The 27819-nt window shown below is 43.1% G+C and overlaps 1 protein-coding gene across 1 annotated transcript in view; it reads right to left on the minus strand.

The window, feature by feature from the left end:
- The window catches only part of LOC105564557 (disks large 1 tumor suppressor protein-like), a 184778-nt gene that overhangs the window by 153420 nt on the left and 3539 nt on the right, over window positions 1–27819 (minus strand). The window contains exons 2-3 of the mRNA XM_012017001.1: window positions 24918–25022; window positions 16362–16529 (exon numbers count right to left, since the gene is read on the minus strand). Coding sequence (XP_011872391.1) covers window positions 16362–16529; window positions 24918–25022 — 273 coding nt within the window. The remainder of the gene's footprint in view (window positions 1–16361; window positions 16530–24917; window positions 25023–27819) is intronic.

A 27819-nucleotide genomic window follows, 5' to 3' on the forward strand; every position in this document is an offset into this window, starting at 1 on the left:
CCTCTGAACGCGTGCGAAACTAATCGATGTTTTCCCAAACGTGAATGGATCGCGCCTGTCTGCCGCAGACGGAGGACTAATCGACGCGGTTGTTTTAATTACTCAGCTGTAAACGCAACGTAACTTCCGACGTCTGCGGCGGTACATGAATATTGAAATAGTTCACGCGAGAATTCTACAAATTGAAAAATATCTGTACGCATCCGTTTTAAGTAATTAACCTGTTTTTTTAAATAAACGGTTGATTTGCAATAACTTAATTGTTGCGGCATTGAGTTTCAATTGTTAATCAAGTTCATTCTTCAAGCCCACGGACGATTATTACTGTCAGATTTATCGTTTCGTTTGCTTCATGGAGCGCAGAAATCAGTATTAAAATCAGTTAAGGGGATCCTAAAGCCGCTGACGAACTCAGTGTCGATAAGATAGGAGACGGGATTAAAAACGTCAATTATCGACATTTTTAATTCCAAGTTCTACTCGGTCCGAGAAATTTATGGCCAAATTTTTTTTCTTTTTTGATATAAAGTCGACCAGCATAGTCTAGATTTTGCTGCGTACTTTAATTCCGTAAAAGAGTTTTGCATTTCGATAAAGCCAATTGAAAGATTACGTCTAACAACGAATGTCGATAAAGCAGACGGCTTTAGGAGCCCCTTAATAGATAAAATATAACGACAGTTGTACTCGAGTTGAGGCAGTAAATCGTGAGCGATTGTAAAACTGATATCTTACGACGCAGATTAAACAGAACGAGTAGAAAAAGTCCGGGGAAAGAAGAGCTCTGTTGCGAACAAAGGAAGTCGCGCGCGCGTCCCGTCATTCCGCGACGCTAATTGGCGTTTAGCGCTAATGCGCGAGTTAGCGTCAGTTCGTTACCACCGTAAAGGGGAATAACGGGAAGAGAGAAGCGAGGGAGAAGTTGCATGGCTTGACAACTTCTACCAGTTGGGTCACCGCGCTCGAAACCTCGCTTCGGCGACTTTGTTATCGGTCATTATCGCGACTCCGGATGCAATAAATGTAACGCGCAATCGATACTGACCGTCCCTGTACATATAACGCGCACACGAACGTCGACTTGGGATATAGACGGAACATGAATATGGACTTGACTGTCTGCATAACGATAATTGGACAGTAATAAATTAAAGCGATAAATTAAAGCTCGCTCGCGCCACCTTTGTGAAATATTATAATTTGGCGACTCTACTTCACGAGTGTGTCTCTCTCTCTCTCTCTCTCTCTCTCTCTCCCCCCCTCCCTCTCTCTCTTCCTCTAATCGTTTATAACTGACAAAAGTTTATAATTTGCAAGTGCTGGGTAGTACAAAAAATAATGAAGATTAATGCTTCCATATACAACGTTCCAGACCTTTCTCGCACGTATTATAAAAATGTATGTGCTTCGGAGATATATTCGCACGATATTTGTCTAATGCACGATGAGGAACGGCCGTAAAAGAGAATTTAAGATGATTACCAAGTTCCCGCGTGTGCTTGTAATTATGGGAAATGCAACAAGGACTTTGCAGCGTGAAAACGTATTTTTTTCGCGAGGTGACTTTAATTATCGCGCATTTTCTCGCGTACTTTGAAGTCGTGTGAAATATGGTCATCGCGCGCAACGGTACGCGATCCGCCTTCGTGATAAATTGAGCTATGCGTCGGTGCGATTCAAAAGGGAAATGATGGGGTCGTTCGAGAATAAGCTAACGTGTTTTGTTCGCTGAAATGCTTGAAATGCGTCTTTTTTTAAAATTCATTCATCAGATACACTACAATTCATTTTCTATTCATCCTTTCAAGATAAATATTTGTCTGCTCAGGTCTAGGTATTGACTATCTAATTCAGTAGCCTCGAGATATAGATTGACCTATTGACCCTTAACACCATTCCAGCCCTTCCAAATTAGAAACAGCCAAGCCCGTTCCAATTAAAGATAATTCAATATACTAAGTTTGTATCAAAATACATCGTGAAAGATTTGTAACCAGTCTTCTCTCTCTCTCTCTCTCTCTCTCTCTCTCTCTCTCTCTCTCTCTCTCTCTCTCTCTCTCTCTCTTTCTTTCTCAAGTTAATTATTAATCAGTTCTATGACAATTCAATAAGGGATTAGAAAAGTAACGGTAATGACGATGAACTGATCTGTTCTCACGAATTATGCAATGAACAAATAATGGCGAGCCAAAGACTAAATGCCAAGTTCGTCTATAGTTGTGCTATTATCCCGAGTATAGTCGATAACTGGACACTCTCACATAAAAATCACAGATCTGCAGCTCGCTCTGGTGAGGCCGTGGAGGCCGGTCGATACCATCACGCACGAGTTGAAACGCAGCCCGATGGTCCAATTGAAAACTTACAATCGCGATTATATCGCCGGTGTGTTTACAAAGTTGCGGACTTTACGACCTCCCTGCAAGATTTTCCCGCTAGTTTCGAACACACGCCGACAAATGCCGGAACTCTCGCGTGCAAGTACGCGCAGGTGCCTGCCCACTACTACTTTAAGAGCTCTCTAGGAAGAGTTATGAGGACAATCGTTTCCCACCACGGGATCGATAAACGATTTGAATTATTCAATCAGATGTTCTCGACGGATGCCACGAAGCCTTGCACACAGACACGATGCTAAATTTGCGCTGCCTCGTCGTCCGTATTTCTTTAAATAGTCCATAATGTCGTTCGCTTTTTTCGTTTCGTTCCAAATGCGGAAAGGACGTTCACGAGAATAAAAGATACCGGCGTGAAAATTTGTTTTACAAACATTAAATCACAAATATGTATGCACGTCCAAATTTTTCAGCGAAAAAAAATCTGCTGATATTTACTTTGAACGATCTGTAATTTATGTAAAAACGCAGGGTAATATTTATTTTATTTATTATTTTATCATTTTGAAACAAATACGTATACGTACATCGTTTAATTTTGTCCAGCGGGTTTTTATGTCATCTTAGAAACTTAAAATAGGAGAAGATCAATGGCATTTCTGTCGTCTCATTGTAATTATGCGTAATGAACATGAAACGTTTAATTTCTACCTGTTGGCCTCCGAGTGCCAGCTGTTCTCGAAGAGGAATCACTGACTCAACTCGGCTTTCTTAGCGGTGAATGATTTATAGTCGCGCTAGTCTCCACTCAGGTTGCAAAGACGCGTGTCTTGATACGAGGCGTAAGTGCGTAATCATCTCGCGCGACACACATCCGTCGCGTATATGTGCGTACGCATGGCGATTTACGAATTGCGAAACACCTGCACGGATATCGCCGGAAATCACGTCTTCCGCAAAAGAGCGAGCGTGCCAATAATAAATGCCACGTGCTTGCTGTCCGATAAATCACGATGGCGAGACACGCCGTTAACGCCGGCGATATTAACATCGTTATATCGCGTTGCCTCCAAGTTTATTATCAGTGCTAACGTGTGCACACGCGCACGCACGGACCCACCTGTTTATTCACACGACCTCATTAGACAGTTTCATAACGCTACTTTGTATCGCGCCAACAGATACATTTGGCGAATTACGTTTAGTTTTAATTGAATTCCGTTGCAACCTCAATTTCGTTCGCGTAAATAGATTACGCGAATAAATAGAAATTTATTCCATTGCTCTTGGTAGGGCGATGCCGTCCGTCGGGGAAACGGAACGCAAAACGGACTAGAGGGAAGCTGAAATAAATAAATGTTTCGCCTTAGAGTTGCATTAACCAAATTGAAATGCATGAGAGAGTGCACTTCACTCTACTTAAGATTGACTCGTATCTCGAGATTAACTCGTCCTTCGAAAACTTTCCTGTAAGTGCCGAGCGATTAATTTCACCATACTAATTCGTTGGAGACAGCCGGCACGGGTTCCAACATTCGCACTCGCGACGCAAGCGGATTTAAGAGGATGTTGGAGTGATCCTGCACCTTTTGCACCTTTTGCATCTAGAACTGCCAATTCATGAAAACATTTGTGTAATATATAAATTATGTGGCTTTGTGTACAGACCGACAATGTTCCACCAATCGGACTAAATCAGAGAACAGCATGGTGTCGTTGAAATTAAGTTTAGAAGCCTAACAAAAATCTATTTACTCCAATAAGTTACAGGTTGGGTAATCAATTAATGAAACACTGTCGGTCGGTATACAAAAGCCACATAATTTGTATATTACACAAGTGTTTTCACGAATTTACATTTCTAGTGGCAAAAGGTGCAAAAAATGCAGGATCTAGCATCCTCTTAAGAAAGTAAAGTGAGTCTTTCGAAGCAATTAAAGCCCGTATTGGACTACGGATTGAGATTGGGATTAGATTGAAATTTGATCAATCACAGTAAAGTTTATTAATCTCAAGTTTAGTAACTTTTATTCTAATTGGTCAAATTTCAATCTAATCTCAATCACAATCCGTAGTCTGATACGGGTTTTAGGGTATGCTAGAGAGTAATCCTGCACTTTTTGCACCTTTTGCTTCTAGAACTGTTAATTCGTGAAAACATTTGTGTAATATACAAATTATGTGGCTTGTGTGTACAGACCGACAATTGTTCCACTAATCGGACTAAATCAGAGAACAGTGTGATATTGATATCGTTGAAATTAAGTTTAGAAACCTAACAAAGAATCTATTCACTCGAATAAGTTATAGATTAGGTAATCAATTAATGTAACACTGTATGCAAAAGCCACATAATTTGTATATTACACAAGTGTTTTCACGAATTGATAGTATAGAAGCAAAAAGTGCAAAAAGTGCAGAATCCACCATGCCCTTAAGAAAGTAAAATGCGTCTGTCGGATGCGCCGCCGCGCCGCTGCGGACGCTGACCTATATCACTAGCCGGATCGACGCAACGTTTGTAAAGCATTATGTAGTCTCGACACGTGTGTTTCTGTATTTCGCAGTGCGCGCTGGGGTACGTTTTACTATCGATGACTTGACGACGACAGATTAATTGGCTAAATATTATGACGGTAATCAGAACCGGGCGGCGATACGTGCAATGATAAACAAGCGAGCGGAGGTCAACATTGCAGTGCACATTAGTTTGATAATGAGATCGTTGCAGCAATGTGTGCAAGAATTGTTTTACGATGGCAAACAGAACTGGGAGAATGCGAGAATTTCAAATTGGAATTTTCACGCAAACTTTTACTCGTGAGTGAAAGAATGTTTATATTCGCCGATGTCGAAGCTTAAATTTAACGGCCGCGAAAAGACGCTCCGATGAGTCCCATTTGCTAATACGAATTTGTTGATACGGAAAAATTGCAATACAATTATACATTCTTCTTCGGTATTTCTTTATCTATAAATATTTCACAAAATGTTATCTATCAGCATTGTTAATAATAAACGATAATTAACAATTATCGCTCGTTAATTCCCAGAATAATGATAATTAATGAACCGTCGAAGGGAGAGATCGAGTTTTATCTCGGAAAGCACCACCAGTCTAATCTCGTTAGATAAATACGAGGGAGAAAAATGAGCCGTGTGAGCAATATATCACAACACACATGCACATTAGATCCCCTCAAGATAAATTCAACATTCCGCCACGGCGAATCGCAAAGAATTAGGACGAGCAACGGCGCGCGGGGAGGTGCATGGTAATTACCGAGCAAGAGGAAAGAGTCTCTCTTCGTAGTTGGATCCCCGGTCTGTCCGGTGGTCGCGGCGCGATAGAATGGACGTACACGCAACATTGTGCACTTGCAAGCACGGCTACACACGTGCACACTAGGCGATACACTCTTTAAATACCTCGTAATGTACGGCCGCGCTCTCGCGCGAGAGCATCTTACGTACGCGCCTCTGCATGACCGGATGCTGCGTGTACGGTACATAGACAACGGCGCTCCCCCTGCCGTCACCCGCGGCGGGAAACGCGGCCTTTAATCTGGGTGAGCTTGCGGGCCGCGTAGTCGCGAGCACTGACCTACGTCACTGAGAGCACTTGGAACACTAGCGACCACACCGCCGGCTGCGCTGTGTAAGTGCGTCTCCATGTGTGTGGGTGGTCCTCATTCTCTCTCCCTTTTACGACCGTAGTGTATACCTATTTGACCCTGTGTGTCTATGTGTTCCGTATCGCATGCACGGGGGACTACGTACGTATGTTCGCGTCGGTGCGACCGACTGCGCGGCGACTGGCGGGGCGAGCCATACCGCCACCTCGCGAAAACTGCATCCACCCCCGAGAGGCCGCATCCAACCCCGAGACAATCCCGCCGGAATCCTTTCGGGGATTCCGCCGACCCCTCGGCAGGCACTTCGACGTTGACGAGTGCATTGTTATCGTAGCGAGAGCCGTCGGGGCCGGCGTTCCATCGCGCTGACGATGATTACTTTGTGTCGGCGCTCCCTCGCGAATATTACTTGCGAGAGCTATCGCGAAGAAGTCTGTCTACATTAGTTTACCTTGACGGGGTTACACACGTTTTCAGCAATCGATTTTTTTTTCTTCGCATTCAAATTGGTTCTCAATAGTACGGAAAATGTAGCAAAATAATTGTAAGTTGGTAATGAGGAAAAGTTGTTTACAAAATGTTAATTTTTAATTTTAAATGCGTTTTTCTCAAAATAACATTTTCCACCCTGGTCGGCACAACTTGAACAATTTTCGATCGTTCTTCATAATCTTTTCTATTTATTCAGAATTCTCTACAAACTGTCGAGCCATTTTTTCGTTTGTTTTCCTGTAAAAATCTGAACTTTGAATATAAAAAAGTGGGGAAAATTGAAAAGTAAAAACAATTGCTCGACAGTTTGTAGAGAATTCAATTCCGAATAGATAGAAACGAAGATCATGAAGAAAGATTGAAAATTGTTCAAGTGATGACCATTCTGTCTTAAAACGCTGCAATTTTTTTTATTTCTCCAAACTTCCAAAATTTAGCTCAACAGTTTGTAGTCACACAATCATTTCACAAGAAACTTTTTCAATTTTACCAATGTGTTGACGCCACATGGAGTCCTGCAATGCTCGAAGACTCTAGAATGGCGGAGCATATCAAAACGTAGAATAAAGGTCTCAAATAATTTTTTTTACAATTGAAAAGATAAACAGTGCTATTTATGTAGACTCATTAACTTTTCGTATTTAAAGAAATTCTCAAAATCACTAATTTTTCACTGTTGAGCAAGAGACTATCCTGTTATACAACTGAGACATTTTAGGGAAACTCAATTCGTGCGGCAGAGGTGCACTTTAAAATTCAATTAAGTGACAACGATAACGTGACGATTATGAGAGATAAAAAATCTTAATCCATGTATGTAGGATTGTTCGCGTCTCAACCTATTGCTTGAACCTCGGATCTCTCCTGATTTTTCTCGCAGCTCGAAATGTGGAAATTTTTCTCACGTGGCGAGTAGTGCCGGGTGAAATTCGATTACCGCCAACTTTCGATTATCGTCAACTTTGCCAGTTCGCAATGAGATTTGCGCGGCATATGTCGTCCGTAAGACAACAGGTCGGGATTTTGTTTCCAGCGAACAATAATCGAATTACGAGCGCGGTTTTCGATAAATGTCTGGAAATGTTTACGCTGAAAAACACGAGGTCGTGGACGATTCGTATAGAGAGGCACTCGCAATCGTTTCAAATCGATATGCTCATGGAATTGTCTGCTGATGTGGTGATTTCAAAAGCACCCTCGATATAAAATAAAACAAAGGGAGAAAGAGAGGGGGAAGAAAAATAAAAATTGAGAGAGAAATGGCAGAGAAAGAGAGAAATCATTGCGGAAGCTTTTAATTAAAAGCATCTACAGCGCGGGCGGAGTGCAAACAATACGGCCATTGTATTGTGTGCCATTTGACAGTCGGTTGCCAGAATGCGCCGGTTTATGCGATATTTTCCGTACATAAAGAGAAGTCATTCTCAATGGAAACATCGATCGCTCGCGGATCGTTATTACTAAATGGAGATTTTTCCATGCCGATGCAACGCTCAACGAGATGTAACGTCCATTGTGTATGTTTACTCTTTCATTTAGTTCTGCGAAGCGTGAAAGTATCGCACCCTCATCGAACATTTACGGCAGATGAAAAGAAAGAAGGCGTATTCACGAGGCATTGACAAAAGTACAATTGTCAATTGTATTCTTCTGGCATGAAATAAGATGCCAATTTTTTTTCATACTTAAAACTTCCATACTTCCGCATAAATGGTGTTTCCAATTTCACCAAGAGTAAAAGTAATACATAACATTGTTTAATGTAAATCTGATACTAATACAATTTCACTATCTTCGTGCAGTTTAATATTAATTAATTTTTATTAAATTTTATTTTATTACATTTTACATTTTGTATTAAATTTTACTTTCAGTACGGATTTTATTATTTTATTTAAGTGTTCAATGTCCTGTTAAAAATGTATTTTGTTTTTCATAATATTTCATCCGTTTCAATTTATATACCTTTTATTTTATACACGGATATAAATAGCAATCTTATTTTCAGAAACGTTTCAGATATTCAAATACTTCTGTGGAAAGTTTTTCTATAAGGTATTCTAGGCAAAGCTTTCAAGAATTCTAGACATTCTGGACTTCCACGAATTTCCGGTTTCAAATAATATAATATTCAAAACAGAGTTCTCGCAGCAGAGCATAAATTCCCACTTTCGTGTTGCGATATCGAGCAATAGTTACCGTCTTCGTTTTCCATTACGAGACACGCGCGTTCATGAACCGAGCACTAAGTTCTTCGAATACTTTCAAATGAAGAACTCCAGCTACACGAGAAAATTGTTTTTGAACGTTGATAATAAGATGATGACGATTAATATAGCACTGCCGTGTCCGTGTTTAGCGGAGCGTGCGAGAAACACGGAGGCATCGCGGGCGGGATAATTGAGAAAAAGTTGAGCTTTCGGAAAAACAGCGAAGATGCAGAATAGTGATCGGACATGCCAGAATCAATTGTGAGCTGCGAGAAGTCGTCAGGCCCGCGGTGCCCGCTTTCGTGTCGCGGTATCGAGCAGCAAAATTCCCCGTCTTCGTTTCTCAGGTACGCGGCACGCGTGTTCGCGGCTGAATCACGAGTCGCGAGTCTCACGAAGTCCCTCGATTGATTCGCTCGTATCACGAGAAGCCTCGCTAAATATATTCAGAACGGGAAGTCGCCGTCGTTCTTTTTGCCGGTGCTCCACAATACGGTCCTGCAGTAACCTAATTTTTTTCCCCCCCCGCGAATATGCACACACATTGATTCCGTTGGAACTGACATGTTTCACATTCCGTGCTCAATTTCTGTTGCCCGCGTTTAGAACGTCTGACGTTGCTCGTAAACGCGATAGCGTTTAAATTGCTCCTGCGTTTAAAAAGAACCTCCATTAAAAAAAGTACTCCGTCTTTGTAGATGCAATGTAATTGATCTGGATGCATTGAGTGCGTTCCGGCAAGACACTGCTACCGTAGCGCTACAGCTTTTTTGCTACAATTGTAGCGGCGCCATACTTATATTAGCCTGCCATAACCTCAAAATTCTATTTTAATCGTAGGAGTCGCGTTTACCAACTAATTGAAGCGGATAGAATGGAAAATATTGAAGATTGGCTCATGAATGACATATTGTTCGATGATTTATCAGATAAAAGCCACAATGAAGAAGAAGAAGTTCCGCTACAGTTGTAGTGGAAAGTTTTGCCGCAACGTACTCGTGTAGCGCTACCGTAGCGCTGTAGTAGCCGCTATAGTAGCAGTTTCTTGCCGGAACGCGCTTATTGTCTCGCAACAAACAACAATTCTTACTCCGCTTAGCCCGATCGCGCAGCTACGTGATCACGAGGGATTAATCGCGATTAAGCTGAAAGTTAGAATGAAACGCGGCACGTTAAGTCAATCGTAACACGTGACGCGATCAAACGCACGCAGCGGCCGCAAATCGTGATTTAATTTTGTCGCGCGATCTATCCCGCTTTAATCACGATTCGCCGTGCTGATTTGCAGCCTGCAGTCAGCCTGCAATTTAACTTCGCCCGGAGTTCTCGCGCGAGTCCCGATTTTCCACGGACGGCGAGCGCGCGAAGAAATTTTAATTGCATCCATACTGATTAGATGATTTCGAGCACTCGTAAGTGTCCAAGATAAATAATGAAAAATCCTCAGCCGGAGATCTCGATTAACATTTAATCGGGAGTATAATGCAATCGATCAGGTTAAATGTCAAGGCGAGATTGCCAATGAAATTATGAACTTTGCATACACGCGCGAGAATTACGGGAAATGCGCGCGATAAAAAATACCAGCGCGCGATTAGTAAATAATTATTCAGGCCTATCCGTGATATTTCGCCGGTAGCGCCGTGTACACGTTACGTCCGAGTGCTTAAAGTAAATGTCAAATGGAGCCCGACATGGTAGGCGCGTACATGCAAAGAGTTCGTTACACTCTAATTCCAGCGATTTCCTCGCTGGGCGACACGCATCGCGTGCACATTAATGATTGGCTTCGCGATTATACAACGCACGTAGTCACCCATAAAAATCGAGCATGCCAGATAATATTCCGGTTTTACATTAAACAGTTAGAAGAGGAAAAATCAAAACCGAATTGCCCGCAGTATACTTTCGCGGGAGGAGAAATTTTCATTTCTATTTCATATCTTGATGCATGTCCAGCGTATCATTTGGTGCAAACCAATCGTTGGCTCGTTGTTATTTTATACAATTATGTCAATAGATATTATTGAAAGATCTTGATAATAATGGGGACATCGAGTACAGAGTTAAACCGAGGATCAAGATAATTTCGCGGTGAATTAATGGCGTCATCCGTGATGAATCTGTCAGATATCGAACTGGCAATTTACGCGAACATTCGGTTCTTTCATAATGTGAATCGACGTGAGTGATTCAATTAAATCATTATCGATATGACAGCTTGGTAGAATTTTATTCTTCGATTGTGCGTAAATATTTGTTCAACGCCCTCTGTTCGCAATTTTTGGAATATTCTTTACGACTGGAGTAAATGCCAGGACAACGCAATTTTATAACGCGCTAAATTTTATCGCTCTACGTTTATGGGGGGTTTTTTTTTACTGTAATGACTTTCTTTCTTTCGTTCCGCGATTTTAAAAGATATCGAAAATTCTCCGTCGCTTCGCCGACTTAAAAATCAGGTCTCGCGGCACGACGAAAGTAACTTTTATCGTCGAACGTTTTCGCTGACCGAGAAGCACAAGGAAACTGGGCAACACCAGAGGTAGTATCTAGGTCGTTCTAGGTCACGTGGAAGTCGATTATCCGACGGTATCATACATGGGGAAGACAAGAGACGCGAGCGAAGCGTATTCGACTCTCGTCTACCTTAATCTTTTCGTGCTTAGTCGGTTTCCTGAAATCTATGTCACTTCTTGCGAGATTTTAATGGACATCCGCCGTTTCAAATCTGCACATTCATCCAGACTAGATGTATCACTTCCGCTAATAACATTTTCGTGCCTAAAGCAAGTCAGGTGACGGTTGTATATCTTTCGCCTAACGTAATCGGTCTCTCACGCAAGCGGCTTACAAGTTTTAGGCAAGGAAATTATTCCCAAGCATTATTTTCGGAATATTTTTCTCACGCTACGTTGATACGAAATTTATGGATACAGACGTGTGGACGGATTTAATGAAATCATCTTGCACTTAAGAAGACACGAAGAAGTCTCCTTCTGTCCGCGTTTATTTTTTCAAGATTGGTCTAGAACACCCCCTCACCTGGCCTCGATTCCGGCGACGGCGCAATTGGAAAGATTCGTGTAAAAAACGCGTCGATAAATCACGAGTTGGAAAAGAAGGAGCGAAGGTGAGCTCGCGTCGAGGAGACAACGGAGAGAAAAAGGGTGGAAAAAGACGTCACGGGCAATTCATGCGTCATCGTTGCCGGGAAATGAAATTATATTATCGCGCTGTTCGCGTAGCGGACCCATCGTGTTAGACCGGATGATGGGGATGGTAATTTATCGCGCGACATAAATTATGTATAACGCTGAAACGACCCTCTTGGCGCGCGACGAGTTTGTAGTTACCTTCGTATAACCGGTGCTTCTTGTCTTAAGTAGCTGAAACTTGGTCTTTAGCGAGCGTTTGCAACCCTCGTGGATAGGATCGTTTCGCAGAAAATTATCGGACTACTTGCGAACTTCCGGCGTAGTATAAGAGACTTTTCATCGATCGACTAAATACTTTTCGAGGGCATCAATGCGCTTAACGATTTCATGTTGATCAACTGTCGCTTACGCTTAAATTTACGACGAGGAACATATCGACTGATCTCTTTCGCAAGGTCGTATCTCGATTTTACACAATTCCCGGTTTATCCGTTCAAACGCTCATTCTGGCCCTAAATGAGTGTTCAAGCAGAAGAACCGAAAATTGCGTAAAATCCCCAGTGACTTTTTTTCTGTTTCCTAAACTCAAAGTTTGGCTCGGAGGACTGAAATTTTCATCGAACGAGGAGGTCATAGCATCCGCCTATTTTGCAAAGACGCCAACTATTATTTGGCCGGGTTAAAGCGGTTGGTGCATCACTGCACCCTCAGAAAGGATTTCTGTTACCGAGACCAAAATATTCTTGACGCATTTATATTTCTCACAATCTCATTTAATATAAAAATAAGACGATATCAAAATAAAATCGAATAATCCTTATTCTCCTCTATCGAATTAAAAAAAATGGACTTACTATATTAAGACAAAAGTAACTTATATAAATGCAAGTTTATATATTCTTGCGTTTAAAGTAAATTTTCCCTCCGACTTACAACGCACAAAGTTGGCACCGCGATATTCGACAAAAGACGATACATACTAACATTTTATTCTAGATTTTAGAATTTTTCATTTAAGATTAAAATATTCCTTTCCCTATAATAAATATGATTAGCGCTATATCGAACCTACTTTCTGATACATTGAAGTGTAATAGCATTGGATCCGGAAATATTTTTCTGTGGATGTGGAGTATCGAAATCATAAAAATATAATTTAAATATTGTTCATATATTTCACATACATTTTCAGTATATTTTTGACATAGGCATATACTATTATATACGATTGTTTTAATAGAATTTTTATATACCAAATGTATGAAATATATTACCATATATTTTCACCTACTTTTTGAAATATATATTTTTCCGCGGGATTAGTATTAGCGCTGGGAAAGATTAATGCGCCGAGCAAATATTTTCACGTGGAAATATTGGCGTTTATAATTTCTGGAAGATTAAGTGAAAAGAGTGTCGCGAAAAGAAAAGCGTCGCAGCCGCGGGGGTGAATGAGTCCTCAATGCGAGATATCAATTCGACGCTGAGTGAGAATGAAAGGATCCCAACCATCCCCGCGCGTTCTCTGTATCGTTACACCCTTTCTTACGCACCCAAATCGCGCCTGTGTATGTCGCGCGAGCGTGCTGCAAAGGAGATTGTGCAATGCAACCGTCGCCGCGGAATGCACGTCTCATTCTCTCTTAACGACCGTCGTTTAGGGGGTTGGGGTAGGGGGCGATAAGAGCCCTCCCACCTCCTCGCAGCTTGAATTCGCGCGTTACTCGCGATCAACGATTAATCTCGCGAAAATGATCCGCGTTCCCCGACGCAGGGGGTGCGCCCATTGAATTTTCGCGCGACGCTATCTCGCATTGTGCGCCGCGCGTCTGCATAATTTATATTTAACGATCCTCCCCTCCGACCTAATGGATTCGGATTCAATATCGATGGTCTCGTCCGATGAATTCCGTTCGTGGAATATCTATGGAAAATTGTGCCAGTGAAATTTCGCCCTCGGAGTTTTCGAATCCTCGAAAGGTAACTCAGTTTTCAAAGTAGAATCTGCTGCACCCTCGATACATTCCCAGTATCGATAGGTGTCTTAGAGCGAGGTGCAAGAGATTAAGATATAGCGAAATTGTTATGCGCGAATACTTTTCGTATCTTTCTATTTTTGTTCTTTATATCCTTTTCTGTTGGACGAACTGTGCGCTTTTGCGAACGCACTCTTTCCCCCCTACTCTCTTACTCACTTGCTCACTTACTCTCTTACGTAGTTCTCTGCAATAAAGAATTGTTCGGTCATATAAGGGTAACCGTGATATTCTTTTAGTCCTACGTCCTACCTTTCGATTAATCTCAATTACAGAAGATCCATATATAAAAGAAATAATATAATAACATCAATAAATGCACGAAGTGCGTCTAATGGCATTTGTAAAAGAATTGTAAATTTGATCAAAGTCCGACTACGTAGGTGATTTTTGGAAACGATAGGCATTATCATATACACATAGACTCGTGTAATTTTCCGTAATTAAAGCCGTGTAATTATCCCGGAGCGGTGGCGATGCCGATAACGCACGGTAACGAATTAATTAACCTAATTCCCGAATTATTTATACGCGAGCGAAGGCCGTTGTTATAATTGTGTGCGTTTGCGGGGAAAATTCGACGTGTCCGGCCGACCGGTTGCCCCCGGCTGGCACCCCGGTTTACGTGCGATTAAATAACCGGAAGACGCGACGGCGAATCCGGAAATCGTGCAACTTCACTCCGCGCCGATTATATCGAGCGATCCGGATGCGCGACCGCGAAATATCCCGCCCTACATATCGGTCCCGCTATCGACCGCGGCTGCTGGCGATAGAAAAACATTGCACCCCCGCGAAGTACGATCAATAATGCCTTTCGGTTTTTCACACCCGAGTGTCCAAGGACGTCGGGTCGGACGCGAGGAAACACCCCTCTCTCCTTCTCTCCCTCTCTAGAACCCGCCGCCACGTACGAAGGAGCCCTCGTCGTCGTCACCTCGGCGGCCACGCGGTCCCAACGGGATAAACGCACCGCACGTTCGCCGGAACTGTTGCGACCGAACCGCCCGCTCGCGAGCACCGTCGCGTGTCCGACTCCCGAGGCCGACGGGCTGCAAAGTCGCGGCAGAACTGTTTTGTCCACGTGTTGCGGACAGCCAACCGGGGGGTAGGGTAATGCAGACCTCGATCTTACCACGTGACAGACCGTAGCGAGACCGCGCGGCTTCCCGGGGAATCCCCGGGATGACCTCGCGCCGTCGTCCACCGCCCTCTGCCGGAGGGTGCGGCAGGCTATTCCGAGGGTGGTTCGGCGAGTGGCGGTCTTGAGATATTCTAAACGAGATTGGAACGTCGAGACTACCTCGACAAGGTCACAACTGGGTGTTAATTGCGATTTAGAGGCGCGGAATCGTTCGAGATCCGTTCACTGAATCCGTTTTCGATTCAATTTAATTCTCATTAAATTGTACACGCCGAGATTCACGGTAGCGCTGAATAATTTCTCTGATTGCGTCGACACGCGAGAGTGTTGAGGTCGCACGCACAAAGCGTGTACGCTAAGTCTTACGATTTCACGATTCGTTAACGTTTGTCAATACTCGTGGCACCCGCTAACGCGGAGGGTACGTTCTCCGACCGTTACCAACCGCAGGAGGAATCGCGCTCATCGATCCCGCGGTAAGGGCGAGTATCTTCAGGGGTGAAAACGTAGGTGGCGAACATTCCGAGCTCGCGCACGCATGCGCGTCAATCCTTACCGCGCGACCCTTCTTATCTGCCACCTCATCCCCCCATTTGTGCCGAATTTGAAAGCGAAAAAATGTAGGCAAACGTTTACGTGAAAACCGGACTCCCGTTCTCTCGCTACACGTTTAACATTTTATACAGAGTGTTAAAAAAAGACCGGAACCTCTGAATAACTCCGAAAATATGCAAGATAGAAAAAATGTTTCGGACAAGAGTTGCAGCATTTGAAATGACGCATTACGCAGTAATACCAGTCTGACCTTGAAGAGCTTTGTCAAGGTCCCCTGAAGGACATCTTAAATTTCTTAAATGGGACCCCCTATTGTTTATTATACTGTTTTATTTCACTAATTACTATGAACAACTTTTGTCTGAAACATTGTTTGATTTGGCTAATACTTTTTGAGATATCACAAGCTAAATATTGAAAAAGTTATCAATTTTTCCTTGAATATCTCAAAAAGTATTGGGCAAATAAAAAAATGTTTCGGACAAAAGTTATTCATATTAATTAGTAGAATATAATAGTATAACAAACAATAGCGGGTTTCATTTAAGAAATTTAAGACGACCTTCACGTGGCCTTGACAAAGCTCTCCAAAGTCATACTGGTATTACTGCGTAATGCGTCATTCAAAATACGGCAACTCTTGTCTGAAATACGTTTTTCTACCTTGCATATTTTCGGAGTTATTCAGGGGTTCCGGTCTTTCTTTAACACACTGTATATAAAATAGGCGTCTAACGTACGGTACGTTAGTAACAGAAGTTTGCACACTTTTTTCTTATCGCGGCAAACACTTACCTTGTTGAGCGTCTCATGACCGATGTGCGGGATACCGTCCGGATGAAGGATACGGTCGACCGAATTCAGTCTGGGAACTCCATCTAGTTGGGCCGCCTCTTTCAATTGGGGTGGCGACGGCGGCGGTGGTAATTGTTCCTCCACCCCCGTGCCGTCAAACCTCGTTTTCTGCAACGCAGAAGAGAACAATTTCATTACGTTGTTATCCCGCGCACCAAAAGGTCGTAAAAAAGCCTGGCCCGCCGGCACATAAATACTAATATCTTAACGAGCAACTTGGCACAAGCGTTTTGGCAATCGCGAAATGCTTTCTTCCCATTGAGAACGCTATAGTTAAGAGATGCACATTTTTCTCGACACCTGCGGAGATAATTTAGTGCGAATTTTCTCAACGTTAACCGGCCGCGCGGTCTCTCCCGCTCCCACAGCGCGGGATTCCGCCGTTACGATCTAATACTGTCTTACGCTTACTTGCGCTAGAACTTACGTGATTCCAGCAGCACTCGCAAACACCCCCGCCGTTCTCAAAGTTACGCGAAATCGCATTATTCGCGCCACGATTGTTGGGCGAACTCGGCGTTGAATTGGCGTGTCGCTTCGCCCTTCGACGTTTTCGTATTTTAGCCGGCACGGCAAACATGTAATCACTGAATCGACGCCTTGAGTGACGTACGATCGACACCCAGTCTATCATCGTGCGAAAACAGTCCGGCCGCGCGTGATATCCCAAATATATATATATTTTTTTTCACTGTACGCTGTCCGTCAAAAGTCCACTCGATTTGCTGTTGCGCAAATTTCAAGCGAAATAGAATCGTTATGCAGTGCCAGTGGAAGGAAAGGAAGAGCAAACTGTAACATGTAAATATCTGTTGAACAGTTGCCACTTTGCGCTTCGTTCATTTCACGAAATCATTACGGAAGCTATTATTCTAGGCAGGATCGCATTATTTTAACTCGAGCTCGAGAATTTTATTCCAATAGAGGAAAGTCGTCTATTGTGAGATAGGATTCTAATGCGAGATAGTGGGGTTTTTAACGTCCAAATTTAATCACAAATCTTTCTTCGCAACGGTTACGCGATCTAATAAGCAATTTTCTACTGAACCGATTTCACTCTAAGGGCAATAAATTCATGGCGGAACCAACAGATGAAAGATGCCATCTTGTATTAATTCTTTATGAGTGCAAAGTGATGTAACTAAAGAACATAGTGAACGCAGTGTGTATCGTATAATAAAATGCGGAGAATATTATTTCCAATATAAATACGATTCTTACTTTTACATATAGTTATTCGAAATTTTACTTGTGGCTGTTATTGCAATATTTATAGTACAGCTTACCAAATTAATAGCTCATTTGGTTATGACAACCATATCGTAAGTTGCACGGATCAATATTGAGAACTATAATACATACATTGTTAGGTCAACCATAACTTACGTAGTATAAAGAATTACAAAAATATGTGGTTGGCTCCTAAAATGACTATAAATTATAGCGAGATTGTGGTAACTGCAACCATTTTTTCCATCAGCGTGTTAAAAACAGTTCAACTCTTTCTCTCGCGGTAACAACTTCTTGATTTAATTATTACTTCCATTTTATGAAAATCCTTACAAACGCGGGGCTCTGAACTTTTCAATTAGCGTTCAAACTAGCGCGTTTCGGGCTTCGAGGTAAATTTTTGCGATTCGGTTAATCTGCTGCTCGCCGTTTTCGTTGGTTCGCGCTGCTCGAACGCTTTCAATTCAGTATCGCGGGCGTGCCCATCGTCGCTGGGGATCGATACCGATGGTGAAAAGAACGTCGGGGATATATGTATGTCACGAATCAAATCCCCCTTTTCTCCCGCGTCTTGTGTTCTGAAAGTGTGTCATAAGTATCAGGCTGCCTCTGTATTCCTTGTTACGCTACATGCGCCGTATTCTTCCGATATAGTCGTGTCGATCATTACTGTCGAGTGCATTCTCCGAACGCGAATAAAGATGCTGACAGGGGATGTTGAGCGCGCATTTATGTCGAGAATTAAACGCGGCTGCGAAAACAATATTCGAAATCGGCGAAACGCATTAATTGGGTTTGACCATCGGCGGGCTTTTAACCGATAATTCTCAAATAATTATGCAAAAATTACTTAACTAGCGCACACGCAATATCGCAGTTTTACGATAATTGCACGTAACCGAAACATTTTTTTTTTTTCAAATACACCGCGATAAACGAATTGTTGTTTGAAAGAGGAAATATTTCAAATTCCCCGCTATTTTTATTTTACCTGTTATTCGGAGCCCGTTAACTATTAGTTTGCATTTCAACTTTTGGTAACATCGTAGCAAAATATTTCAAGCTTAATATAACTATTTCACGCGTGTGTACTTTGCGCTTCACCGAAATCTTCGTCCGTATTTTCACACTGGCGGGAACCCGTGTAAGAATAGATAATGTTCGGGCGCGCACCACACATGCTTGCTATGCTCGCGAGCGTAATTTGCAGCGCGGGCAAAGGAAAATTTCAGAGTGATTGAAGCGCTTACGGGCTTCCAAGAATACCAAACACCGCCGCATATTGTTTATGGAGGAACCGCGCGTGCGAGAGGGAAATAGTTTAGACTCGGTACTTCAGCGAGCAATCTCCATCAACATTCTATTCCATGGAAACGCATCCCTTCGTAAATCCCTTGATTTTATATATCACCATGCCTCAACTCATCGCGTTGCCACTTTTCAATATCGTCGTTCTTTGAGAGAGCACTTTTTACACGCGTTTTTAGTAGACGACGCGACGCGCGATCTCGCGTTTTTATGGCATCAGAAAGAAAGAAATTTTAACCGTGACAGACATCGCTGGGATTCGTCGGGCTCAATCGCGAATCACAGACTTTTACGTTTGTTTCTCTTTTATGACACAATCTTCCAGTAAGATTTCTCTTCCTTCGCTTCGTCCCGCATTTCTTATCGAATCGCGACGTAACTCTTTCAAGAAAAACACGACCGCTTTTGAAGGCAAAGTCAATTATTTCTGACTGTGCCCATTAATAAATTCCCCCCCCCCTTTTTTCTTTATTCTGAATCCTAGATTATATTAACGAAATCGACGATTTTGTCTTAGCGAAAAATTATCTACAGAGGAAAATCCCCTATTACGAGTAGACTCCTAATATGAGACAGCGGGGTTTCTGCTAAATTAAGGGCATCATTTGTTGGTTCTACCATGAATTTATTGCCCTTGGAGTGAAATCTGTTTAGTGGAAAATTCATTGTTTATAGATGTGTAACCGTTGCGAAAAAAGATTTGTGATTGAATTTGGATGCCGAAAACCTGCTATCTCATATTATTATAAAAGCCTATCTTATAATAGGGCACCTTTCTCTACGTCATATTCGTAAAATCAACATAAATATAAATCGAAAAGCTTTCAAGTTACCGTCACTTTAATGTAACCATTTTAAACATAAATCTTAAAAATGCCTTTAACTTTATACGTATAAAAACAGTTTGCAATGTAAGAAAAATACTCCCGTTCGAATCAACATGTTATACATTTTTGTTGGAGATACACTTCGATAGCTTTACATCACACTGTGTTTTTGACGTTCTCAAAATAAATGTCCATGTTCCAAGCATCTCGCGAACACTTTTACGGGGAATAACAATGTAATGTCGACGGGTAAGTGCAATTAGCGGCGCCCGTGGAAACAAACGATTGCACTTGACGACACGATCGCGTCTTGGCTGTTTTTCGGAGCAGCCCGGCTTTACACTTCGGCGTGGAAGACGTCGGCGCAGGTACTGATGTAAAAGTGACCCGACGCTGGTATCAATAGCGTGCCGATGCTTCCGAGGAAGGCGTTGCCGTCTAATTCTGACGCCGAAGCATCTTCGCGATTGGACGGCGGACTAAGGACCCTCGAAAAAGCTCGCTTCCTTTTTCCCCGATCGGGTCCGAAAATTTGAAAGACCCGCGCGATTAATTGTTACAGTCATGCGCTATTTATAAATTCAACGAGTCGCGTAATTTATTTCGTGGCGCTCGACCGGCGATTGTCATTTAGTGTCGAGTGGCCGCGACGCGAAATGTAATTCTCAGACGATGGTGACGCAACAGTGGTTGGAGACCGATGCCCGAAGAAATTGCGTCCGCATGCGAATGTACGTCCAGCCCGATTAAACTTTCGCTTAATTAAACTTCGCACCGCGAGGTCGGTAGGGTCTTCGGAATTGCGTTCTAAGTGGACAATCGTTTATGGCTTGGGTTTCATATTTTTCCCACACAGCGAATTTAATTTCGAAACGTACAATTGGTATATCGCTCGCATATTATAATAATAAAATAATACAATATTAAATATAAAATTTGATCATACAATTAATAATTAATAAATACTCGGAATCTAATTCGAGTCAGGACGCTTGTCTGGCAAAGTGCATACCGCTGTGAACAATATCGCTCACTGTTTTCTAACGAGTTAATTAAAAAATAACAAAAAACAAGGGCGAGCCGGTTCCAGGAGCTGGTTAAATGGCGATCAATAATAAAGTTCCGTTAATGGATATTTTTCCTCATGCCGTGCAACGGCAGGCGGTATCGACGTTTCGATCATTAATGGATTAAACAAACCTGAGCACGGCACATCCAAGCCGGAAGTTAATCAGGTTACTGAAATCAAACGGAATGCGTCATAATGCAACCCCCCCCCCCCCCCCCCCCGGGGCCCAGTTCTGTTTCAAGCATTTCGTCGTATTCCACCTGTAAATACGCGGACCGCGAAACGGCATCAATAATGACGACACGCTGATTTTCAGTTCGGTTTACAAGCTGGGTCGTCGCGGCTATCGGTGCGTTGGTCGCAGCAAATAACGGCCACGGCCGACTTGGTTCGCCAATTAACGCTCGCAGTCTCGGGACGGCGAATTATGGGACCGCGAGGCCGAAACTGCTGGCTGGCGAATAGCAATTGCGTTGGTCCGATTTATCATTTAGCTTGCCGCTTCACGCATCGGAATTCACTTCAGAATTTACTCGCGGGCGCAACAATACGCGAAATATCCTCGCGCGCGGGGTTAATTAACCGTCACGCACAGCCGTCTATCGCGTCGGTCTTTTCACGAAATGGCCTCGCGGACTGGTTTTATTCTGCGAATCGGATGTCCATTACGAGCACAATGCCGGGGCACAATGCGGCGACTCGTAGCAGCAGGAAACCTTGGACTTGATAGGAAGAACATGAGGAGATAATCGAGAGCGGCGCGATCGTGTTCTGAAACGAAGCGAAGAATTGCGCGGCAAGGTCTTGCGCCATAACGATGGCGAAAGGATGAGGAGCAGGACGGCGGAAAATTGCAGTCTGCAGCTGACGTTAAAGCGAATTAATTTCTATGTTTATAGTTAACCGAGGTAAACTCCTTATCGTCTTCGTTAAGAAACTCAAGCAGACGAATGCTCTTTTCATGTTAAACTTTAAGTGCGTGCTAAGCCCCTTGAAGGCAGCGAAAAAGCGGCTACTTGGGTACTTCATGGCCTGTATTAATATAATTACTAGCATATCAAATGGAACAAAAGGCCGGTGGGATCATACAAAAACACCTTGAGCGTTAATTGCGCCGTTGCTCTTAATTGGCCGGCGTACTTCAACCGAGCCTAGTCGTCGTTGGCTCCTCCAAGTTAATACGTGTTAATTATAGCGAATTCAGTCGGACGGACACTTAGAATGCCCATTAAAGTCGTACATAAATCGACGTACTCTCTTAAAGTCGCTGCGATTTGCGGTGCTATAACCAGGGGAGGTAATGAGTTACTTGTAACACCGTTGCAGTTACTTTTTTTGGTAACAAACTGGTAATAGCGTTACATTTTGTTTCTGCAACTGTAATGGTAACGTAGTTACATTTTTCCAGTAATGGTAACGAATTTAACAGTTACTTTTATCGCTACTTTTTATATTCCAAACTAGTCTATAATATAATTTTCGTATATTCAATCTTCAGTCAATAGTTTTAAGTGGATAGCTTTTAGGAGGGTGGGGGAGAGAGAGAGAGAGAGAGAGAGAGAGAGAGAGAGAGAGAGAGAGAGAGAGAGAGAGAGAGAGAGAGAGAGAGAGAGAGGCGCCAAGAGTCATGTGACCAGCCATTCGTAATTCACTAGCACGATATAACTTGAACTGTATATGGTTGAATTTTAAGTATATTATAAAACGTTTCTCCTTAAATTTTTTTCGGTCTTGCAATTTTAAAAATAAAATTGTATTTAATATTACAAAGTAACGGAAATAGTAACGAATCATTACTTTTTAAGTAACGATAACTTCACCATCTCTGCTCATAATTACGATCAGTCAACTATTTACTGCTACTTTTCAGTGATAATACACTGATTCCCAACGAGAACACTAACGTCGAATCAACGTCGAATTGACGTCAACAGGGTCGAAACCGCGTCCCGATCGTAAATTTTCGAAAGTAATGAAAACTTTTGAAACTTTACTTTTTGCATTACATTTTGTATTAAAATTAATTCGTATAAAATTTCGTATTAAATAAGTTAACTTGGCAGTACTTTCCAATAAAATGTTAAAAGTATTCAGAACGTTGAACATGGTAACTTAATAAAATAAATAACTTAATTATTTTCGAAAACTAACGGTTGGAACGCGGTTTCGACCCCATTGACATCGATTCGACATTGGTGTTCTCACTGGGTTGACTTTAAGACAGTAAAGATGTATATTTAATATAAATATGTAAACAGGGGCTATGAACCGTGAAATACATTTACTGTGCCCTTTGGAAAACAAGTGTTTTATTATACGATATATTTGCATTTCACTTTACACTCAGATTAGTATAGAACGGGCCATAATGTGCACCAGTGCGCACTGGTGCGTCCGACCGAATTTGCTGCTAATTTAAACGAGCCTAGTTATTGTATATAATCGCAAGAGTTTACCGTAATTAAATTTTGCCCGGAACGAGAGGTCGCGAATCTACGATTCTTGTCGACGAGAGTCTGTCGGTATTTTGACGTGGAAGAATTCCCGATAAAAAGAAGCCGGCGAGGTATAAATTCGTGCTAGTTGTGAAAATTGTTGATGGCACCGGTGAAAACGCAATCCGTCGAGTATTCATCGAGATTTACAGTGCGCACGCACTGTGCATATTCATTCCGATTTCCGCGAAATGCCGAGACACGATAGATATGCATTAAATCGACGCTTTTATTTCCATGCTGAAAATATCGCCCGCGCGTCCGCGCGCTACTCGAACGGACAAGTACAGCCGGGGACTACGGTACATATCGAATAGATTTAAGTGATGATAAAAATGCGGCCGGCGCCGATTTTTCAATGGTGGGTCGCGTATCGTGCGGCCACGTATATGTAAATACACGCTAAGTTACGCGCGTGTAATAAAATTTTTCGCAACAGCCATTCCATATTACACTCGTGTACCGCGAATATGTATCATGTTTCAGCATTTTCGAAAAACAACACTGGCTGTTTCATTGCAAAGTTTCGCGTACAACAGGGAGAACATTGCGCGTATCGTTGCATCTGTCACGATATATATGTATGTCTGATGTAAAGAGAAGTATAAGAGACGCTCCCAAACGTATCTCTAACGATTAAGGCTGATAACAGATGTTTCAGAGTCTAAGCATACCCCTCTCTCTCCCCCCACTCTCTCTCCTCTCTCTCTGAGATTTATTTAAGATCAGTTACGAGAGATCGTATAAAGGAATTCCTCGCCTCTTAATCAGCAACGTACAAACCAGTTTGGATTAAACTTAAAATTAGTCATACCTCAAGTACAAGTAATTAGTTGTAGAGAGAAAATTGGAAAATAACAGATTACTCGAAGTGAAGAATTTATCAATTTACGAATACCGACGTGATTGTTGTCTACTTCTTATTTGCTCAAATTTAATTTGATAATTATAATATTTCGTAAAGAAACTGAGAAGTGTTCTTGCAAGAAAGAATGAGACATTTATTTTTCGGGGCCCAAAGATGTAGGCTTCTTGGAAACCGCCTCGGAGATGACTTTGGACTACGAGTAGATTCTCTGGGCTGTGCTGCCACGAATATTTCGAATGAACAAGTTGGTAAGCCAGGGATCTTCTCAGGCATATTCAACTACAGAAAACCAGCTTACCGCTGCGAAACCTACGAACAATCGTTACCGAGCTACGCGCGAAATATGAGCAACGATTAATTGTACCATTTCTTATTTCGCATGCACATCAATACATCCGCACAAATCCCACGGGACACGAGGACACGAACCATTGTAGTTAACTTGCAATTATCAATTATTGATTAAATTGAACAGCCTTTTAATAGCTTCGGAACGAGAAGAACTCACTTTACTCAAAATGTTCACTCAACTACGCTTCATTGGGGATTAACACTGAACGTATTCGTTAATCATGTTACGGCAGTCACTACGAGGATCTAGAACAGACACTTTAGTTTGCGACGACAGCACACGGCGCGGGAGCAAATGTGTTTTAAAAATCTGCAATTTGCTTTCGCAAAATTTGCACGTTTACGAACCTGAGTCTCGTCTAGATCGGAGCCTGGAACATCGGGACTGGCCGATCTGCGGCCGTAAATGTTCGACAGAGTCTGGGTCAACGGCAAGGCGGAGGCTGGACCATCCTGAAACGATCACATCATCTGAAAAACATACCATCGTGTCGACGAAGGGAACGCGTGTCGCCGAATCCCAATCCCTTTCAAATCCTCGCGTCATTCGAATTTCAACAGAGTTTCAAACTGTATCTCTTACTTTCTACAAATTATTACCGCAAACGGAATCGCAAAGAGCAATTGTATATAAGCCATTGATATACCACGCAAAAATATCGAATATTTTTTATGTTAAGTCCAATGTATCAATAACGTTGATAATAATACCGACAATAATTCTCTTAGAAACGCTGATTCATTAAACACGGTAAGAGATTATTGGAGGTTTCGCTCCTCGAGCGGTGGCGCGTGACGATTCGAGGTCGTTCTCGCAGCACGTCGTCGTGCGTGTCTTCCGTTTTCTGGCATAGCTGCGGGTTTATTTTATATTTTGCCGACGATTATAAACCCGCTATCACACTATTCCAGATACCCGTTGTTGCAGCAGCTTTGATACGAACTGCGCTCAAACAGTAAACACTTGGTATCTGAGTTATCGGGTTTCCCAACGCCGACCCGGAGAGCTCGGCGCGGATCGATCGCGACGATGCGTTTCTGCCAGCGAGCATAGAGCAGATAGGGATGGAGGAAATAAAGTTGCAAGGTCAATTATATGCGGGCTGGGCCGGAGATTGACTGACGTTCGTCGCATATACGGACGGCAGGGCCGCCAAAAAAGGCCGAATTATTCATAGCGAACTTTCGGTGCGCGCGTATATATATTTAGGGTCCACCGTCGCTTTCATCCCCGTCGAAAAGCGCCTTTGTCAAATGTGCATCGTCGTCCTCGAAATACGCTCGCCGCGTCGAAACTTTCCCCCCCGACAATGACCTACCCCGCTTACGGTCGCATTTCTTATTTACAGCCGGTGGTGGAATAACGAACGCCGCAATCTACTTTAAAGCACGGGGCACTTACAATTATTACGACGAAAAAAGGAACGGTGCAACAGAACGGCAAATATTTAGAAATGCATCCACCCCCGAGAATTTTTTATCACACTCATCGGGATAGTCGAGCAATAATTGAACGGATTCCTGATCCGCTAATTACATCGACGCCGTGTCTAGGAAAGGAAGCAATTACGGGGCGAAGGTGTGCGTGTTACTTAAACTTGCTCTAAGTAAGTACGAAGCCACACCCACAGAAAAGATTTCCAGATTCAATGCTATTACACTTTGGTCTACCATAAAACGGGATCGACACAGCGCCAATCACATGTATTATTGAGAAAGGAATTTTTTTTTCATCTTAATGTTAATTATTATAATTAATATAAATTATTATAATTTCAATTTTTCACGGGGTCAGAAAGAGATTGGAGGTCCAGCTTCGCGCCCGTTGTAGCTGAAATTCGCCTCACTCGCGCTTGCGGCAATCGCGGGCTAGTGCGATCAAGATCGGTAAACTCGTAGGCGAATCCTTAATCATAACCTGATTCACTAACTTGTTGCAATAATGTCGGCCCATGTTCGGTGACGTAATCAAGCCTAGTTCGGTCTCCTTATCATTCATGTGTCTGGCATTAATAAACGTCCCGTTCCGCGTCTCGTCCCCTGGTCCCAGCAACGCGTTGCGCGCGCGGTATAAATAAAATTGGATTGAGCGCCGGGGGTACATACATGTCCGCTTGCGCGGAGATACGATTCGGCTCGTATTCCCGCGGCTCTCTCAAAGATGAGACGTATGGGATCAAATTGAGAAGTAAAGTAGCTCGCGCTAATATTTTATGTTCTCTCAGGTGCATTCTTGACTACGTCGCCGTCAATGGTACACGTATATCGGCGTTGCGCGTGGCAATCTGTGAGGCGTGTGAAACTCTAGAAGCGCGAACGTATCTCTTTATCCGGTGATATATCCGGCACGGTGTATGGTACACACCACGGTCTTTTAACGTTGCTACCGAAATTGTGTGCAATTGGTTTTCCGGGACGGGAAATATAATATCCTCTCTCCTCCGCGTGCGCGCTGTAATAAAATTTTTTCTCCCTTTGGACTCGTGCGATTATCGTCTGATCCCCCCCTTGTAACCGGATTAATTTGTTGTTGCCGGCTAACGGGAGGTGGGCTGTTGCCGGGTTTTCGCGCGAACTTTCGAAAAACACTGTGGTGCTTCCTCGCGTTTCGCCGTGCCAGAAATTCGAGCCGGCGCGGCGCGGCGCGGCGCCGCGGAAGGAGCTCGTCGTGATTAATCCATGGGCGCTGGATGTTCGCAAGTTCGAGTTGTTTATAACTCCGCGAAGTGGGGCCCGCTGATGCGCACGTAAAGGATAATGGTGCGCGTCGAACACGAGCGCGGCGGAGTGCGTTTTCGATTACCTGCGGGCGCTTCCCCCCCACCGGCGATTTTATGACGTCGCAATATGCATCGCGTCGATAATAGAGAGTAATCCTCCGGCGGTGCATTCCACGGCTGAACGACTGAGCGGCCGACTGAATGGTATCGCGCTTCGGCCGATTTGATGAAAATCAATACCGATACCGTCGATCATTACCGCTGGTCGCGTTCTGGAAACTGCCCGCGTTGCCGCCGAAAGCCGACCGTATTCGGCTGAATAAGGTACGCGATAGCCAGCGGACCAACAACATTTCGGAAAGCCGGCGTTTACCTCGGCGTGATAAATCCCGATCAGAGTAGCCCCCGCCAGCAGCCCCCGTTCGTTACATTTAATGCACCGTTTCTAAACCAATTTGAGAGAAATCGGTTGAAAATTGTGCTATTTTTTTTCCAACGGGAAACAGTCGTCGACGGCCGCGCAGACGCAC

Source organism: Vollenhovia emeryi, unplaced genomic scaffold (genome assembly GCF_000949405.1).
Source record: "Vollenhovia emeryi isolate VEMERY1.0 unplaced genomic scaffold, V.emery_V1.0 DF939163.1, whole genome shotgun sequence".
NCBI lineage: Eukaryota > Metazoa > Arthropoda > Insecta > Hymenoptera > Formicidae > Vollenhovia > Vollenhovia emeryi.